General features: G+C 37.4%; 1 protein-coding gene across 1 annotated transcript; it reads right to left on the reverse strand.

Moving 5' to 3' along the window:
- Positions 1-770: 770 nt before the first annotated feature.
- Positions 771-4,190, reverse strand: ATF4 (activating transcription factor 4). The gene is made up of 3 exons (XM_053721279.1): positions 3,922-4,190; positions 2,640-2,936; positions 771-1,679 (listed from the first exon to the last, which is right to left on the reverse strand). The coding sequence occupies exons 2-3, from the start codon at positions 2,845-2,847 to the stop codon at positions 859-861; spliced, it is 1,029 nt and encodes a 342-aa protein (XP_053577254.1). The 5' UTR covers positions 2,848-2,936; positions 3,922-4,190; the 3' UTR covers positions 771-858.
- Positions 4,191-5,920: the final 1,730 nt, after the last annotated feature.

Raw genomic sequence — 5,920 nt, forward strand, 5'->3', positions numbered from 1 at the left:
AAATAATGGGTAATAAAAAGGTCTATTGGTATTTTTTTTACTTTATATGGCTTTGTCTTGTTTATCCATTAAGAACCTGTAAACAGCACTTTTCATGCACCCCTGGAGTAACTTTCTCATATATATATAAAAACAATAAGAAAAAGAGCAGAAATACAGTATAATGGGTAAAATGGTGTGCACTATATTTATTGAACTGTAACAGCTTCCAGTATAACTCCCAAAACCTAATACCGTTGTTCTCTATCCCACCCCCTCATTTCTAGCACACTTACTTGCTTGTAACAGAATTTAATTTGCCTTTAATTACATATTAGTATATTTAGTATCTTACACACATTGCTCAGGAGGCCCAGACAAGTCAGAATTACGTAGATCACAAGTTTTTTTTATAGCTACGATTACTTTAATATTGCTAATTTTACGGAGACACCTAAGATTTAAATTAACATAAAATCCCAAAACTTAGAATTGGGAGACTTGGTATCCATTTGTCAATTGGCCATACACAAAGTGCTCAAGAGCCACATATTCTTGACTTAATGCAGCCCTTCAGGATGGGTAGTACACCCTGGCCTAAAAACATAATTGCTACCTATAGTAAACATTTGTACAGCTCTGTGCATGTGTGGTGTTGACTCTACTACCCACTCTAGGTAACTAGGTGTCTGTTGTAGCCTTAAGTATTTTTGAACCTGTTTCCTGGTAGAATATAGGGGTGTGTGGGAGTCTAAAGGAAACTGTAAAATCACAGAGAAGACCAGACTAGGTTTCACTATAAAATAATTTATTAAGCATCCATCCTGACAATATTAACCAAATGATGTCTATATACAACGCTCTAACTTTTCTTCCTACTCAAGAACTGTTTGCTCGTTTGCTTTTGGCCTTCCGCACTTCTTCGATCAAATCTTTCAAATACTGGATCTCTTTTGCTATGGAATCTGCCTTTTCATTCAGGGCATCATTTTTCGCCTCTAGTTCTCTACACTCTCCAGATATTGCCTCTTGCTCTGCTCTTTTCTTCTGCCTGTAGCGAGTGGCAGCCGTTTTGTTCTGCTCCATTTTTTTCTTCTTTTTGTCTGTTTTTATCGGCCCGCCAACTTGTTTTACCTTCGCCAACACTTCTTTGTCCTTAGAAGGAAGATCGTATGGTTTGGGTCTCTCAGAGACTGGGGAAGAAGGGGGGGACGGAACACTACTGGGGTATTCTAATGTAAATGTTGGGCTTTGCTGGGAAGATTCTAAATCAGATGAAGGACTCATACAAATACCACTATCGTTATCTGAGGAATCTTCCTTTTCACACTTCACAGATTCGTAAGTGTACACCAATGTCAATTTCTTTTCATCTTCAGCAACATCTACCTCGCTGCCTACTTCTAAGATAAAGGAATGATCAGGGCTAGAGAGGAGGGACTCTTCTAATTTTGGGTTTACTGGGGCCACTTGATCAGCTTCCAGTGGAGATTCTGGGAGAGAGATTTTGTGTGGCATATAATCGCCGAGCACCATTGTGAAAGGAGGGTCCTCTAGGAGATCACACGAGTCATCCAACGTGGCCATGAGCTCGTCTGGTGAGACGGTGGATTCTAAATCTATCCCAAGCAGGGAATCAAAATCAAACTCCTTCAGATCCATCTTTTCCACCATCCAATCCATGCCAGAAAAGGCGTCCCCTGTAATGTAAAAGGTAGGAAGTTTAGAGAACTACAAATTAAATGGCAAACATTTCTCAGTATGTTGGGGTAACCCATAGAACTTGATATTAAAGGGACATTATACACTCATTTTTTCTTTGCATAAATGTTTTGTAGATGATCTATTTATATAGCCCATAACGTTTTTTTTAAAAATAAATGTATATTTTTGCTTATTTTTAAATAACATTGCTCTGATTTTCAGACTCCTAACCAAGCCCCAAAGTTTTATGTGAATACCGTCAGCTACCTTCTCCAGCTTGCTCCTGTTTGTGTAAAGGGTCTTTTCATATGCAAAAGAAGGGGGAGTGTCTTATTTGCCACTTGCAGTGGGCTTTCCAGCTACCTTTTCAACAGAGCCAAACTGACAGCTTCTAAGTAATTTTTTAAACAGTTTTATACTGGATTTTTATATCAGTATCTGTGCATCTTATTCTTTATAGTAGTGTCTATGACATGCAGTTATATGAAAATGAGTGTATACTGTCCCTTTAAAAATAACTGCAGAACTACAACAGTTCAGAAAGTTTTACTGCAATATTTTTCCTGGATTAGTGTCAGACCATTGCATGTGTGAGATGTACAACACTGCGCAATCTGAGGGGTCAACGAGTTTAATAAGCAACAGTTTGATGTTTAACATCATCATCAAAAATAGTTTGGAATTATTTTATCAAACCTTGACTTGTTTTACTCAGTGTTATTAAAAGCAAAGTTAACTCTATAATTACAGACAACTAAACAAAAGGAATGTTATTATGAAGTATATTGTAATAAACATTATGAGTGACCTTAGCCAGAAGTCATTGTGTACAACAGTATAGCAAGACACTAACAAACTGAACAACTGGATAATCTATCAACACAGACATTAAATCTGGTCAAAAACCAGCTGAAGCATTACTGGGTACCAAGATTATAAATTCAAACAGTTCTGACCTTGAAAACTGCCCAAGGGTTCAGCTGCAGGCAGTAGGTTGAAGACGCCATCCTTAGCCTTGTCGCTGGAGAACCCATGCGATGGGAGGCACCCGGGGACCTCAATGCAGTCATCTAAGAGACCCAAACTTTCCTCAGCCGCCAAAAACGGCTGGTTGAAGGGGGACAGAAAGTCCCCCATCAACATTTCGTCGTTTAACAGACTCATCTTTAAGTATCAAGGCTTGGAGCAGTAAGATGGATTTCAAGCTTTCTTTCTCTATTACAGCAATGCTGCTGCGGGATGCCTTGGAGAGCCTGTAAAATAAAACAAAATTTTATAAAATGTAACATTGTGTGTGAAAATTTACAAGACATTTTCAATGTTATTTCTTTTTCCATTCTCCTTGCAGATCTATCTTAAATTTTATAAAGCCTAGCTAACGTGGTTTCCTCATGACCAAATATGGTCACCTTCCCTTCTGCCCCACCCCCCCCGCTACTCAGTGCGGCTCTGCAGCCATTTCACAATAATCTGCCATCTGGTTTCCTCCCCACCCTTCAGTGAACGCTCCGCCATTTTAGCCCCAGTCACATTTTTCTGTTCTGTACCACCCCTTCACATTATCATAACAAAGGGAATACTGCTGACAACATTAGCAAAAAATGTATGCTCAGAGTAGGATACCATTTAACATTTTGGTTGCCAGTGAAGAATGCTGTGCCCTCTATAGCTACTAAGGGGTTAAGAATTTTGTACCATCTGCTGTAGTGTAAAATGAGACTCCCCAGTGCCATTACCCCTTGTGACCATGACACACATTTAGCAGCTGTACTATCCTCTGGGAATGCATCTCATTTACAGTAAGTAGTTAACTACACAAAGGTAACCTGAGCCAAGTTCCTAAACATACCACATGACATTAACCTTGTATGTGCCATGGAGAAAAGTAATACCAGTGTACCCAGACCACATGCTGAAGGATACACCATACTAATGGCTGCATAGCTGGACCTCCTAAAATGGCTGATCACAACCACCATATGGTTTAACCCTATAGACCCTAAAGCTATTTGCTTTACTTATATTTGATATTCAATAATGGGATCCCATCCTATAACCAGATATAAAAAACTGACCGCGAGATTACGCTAATAATCCCAACAGACTCTTTCCCACCAGAATACCAGGAAGTGTTTATTTCCTTAAAGGATTTACTATTCAGAACCATAAACGCCTTAACTTGTTTCTCTTCCCGTCAGTCATTAGCCCACAGTCCCATTAACTCCCCCGGGTACTTACGCCATGGTTCTGCAGTTGCCCGGTGCTTTCAGCGCCGATGGGTGCTGCTGCCTTGCACTGGCCCTGGGAGGAAGGAGCCGCCGGCCGCTGTTGCTATTCCGCCATGGTTGTCCACATCCAACCGCGGCGGCGCAGAGAACAGAACAGGTGTAAAGCTAATCCGTTTACTGGGAGGCTGTGTGATTGTGGAAGGTCTTGCGGGGATGAGCTGGCGGTGGCGGCGCGCACGTCACTTGTACTATGTTCCCTCTTTCATTCCCAGCTGTGAAGTGACGTGGCGCGCGATGAGATCTTCGGTTATATACAACCGAAGCACATACAGGATATATCCTTCCGCTCCCTATAAATAAATTGTGACTGGACTGTGTGCGCTCAATCCGCTCATATCATTCCGCCAGCACCCTGTGTTAAATTAGACGATTTGTCCCTTTTCACAAGTAAATAAATATATTTACTTTAAGGATAAGGAATAAGCAGGAAGATAATAATAGATAGATAAATACATGCTAGATTAGATAGATATAGATAGATAGATATATATAATAGATTAGATGATAGAGATAGATAGATATAGATAGGTGATACATGATAGGCTAGATAGTCTAGATAGATAGATGATGATATAGATAGATGAATGATAGATTATTAGATGATAGATTAGATGATATAGATAGATTATACATGATAGATTAGATGATAGATTGATAGATGATTAGATTATTGATAGAATAGATGATAGATTGATAAATATAGATGAATGATAGATTAGATAGATGTTTGACAGATAGATATATAGATAGATACATAGATGATATATAGATAGATGATAGATACATTGATTGATAGAAATAAGGATATATATATGGATTAGAAAGATTGATTAGACTGATAGATTATAGATACATATAGATAGATAGAAAATGATAGATAGATACATAGATGAAAGATTAGATAGATACAGATTGATAGAAGATATAGATAAATGATAGATGAGATAGACTGATACATACCATTTGGTAGATGATAGATAGATTGATGATACACACAGAGATAAATTAATAGATATAGATAGATGATAGGTACAGAATGATCAATTTATTGATAGATAGTAGATTAGATGATAGATTGATAGATAGACATAGATGAATGATAGATTAGATGAATAGATAATGATAGATATATAGATAGATGATAGATTGATAGATAGACATAGATTGATAATAGATTAGATAGATAGATGATAGAGATAGATGTAGATGAATGATAGATGATAGATTAGATGATAGAGATAGATAGATGATGATACATGATAGGATATATAGATGATAGATTAGATGATAGATAGATAGATGATTATATTATAGATAGATAGAATAGATGATATATATATAGATAAATATAGATGAATAATATATTAGATAGATAGATGTGTGACAGAAAGATATATAGATAGATACATAGATGATAGATACATTGATTGATAGAAATAAGGATATATTATAGATATGGATTAGAAAGATTGATAGATTAGATTGATAGATTATATATATATATATATATAATTAGATAGATTATAGATACATATATATAGATAGATAGATTAGATAGATACAGATTGATAGAATATATAGATACTAGTCCTAAAGCCCGTCTCTCTCTCTCTCTCTCTCTCTCTGTCCTCGCGCTGCTGTTTTCACTTGCAGGGGTGCGCGTGCGAGGTCGGGTGGGTGCGCGTGCGATCAGCTGTGCGCTTTCTAAGGCCAAGTGTTTGTCTGTACTACGCATGACGGCTTCAGACAAACACTTGTCTTTTATAATATAGGATATGATAGATGAGATAGACTGATAGATATCATTAAGTAGATGATAGATAGATTCATGATACACACACATGTATGTACAGATATGAAAGGTAGAATATGTCAAGTTCTCAGCATGACAGGCCATTCAAGAATGTTGTAGCTAATTTCAATTTAAAGTGACTTTTTGTTCTGGGCTA

This window comes from Bombina bombina, chromosome 7 (genome assembly GCF_027579735.1).
Source record: "Bombina bombina isolate aBomBom1 chromosome 7, aBomBom1.pri, whole genome shotgun sequence".
Classification (NCBI taxonomy): domain Eukaryota; kingdom Metazoa; phylum Chordata; class Amphibia; order Anura; family Bombinatoridae; genus Bombina; species Bombina bombina.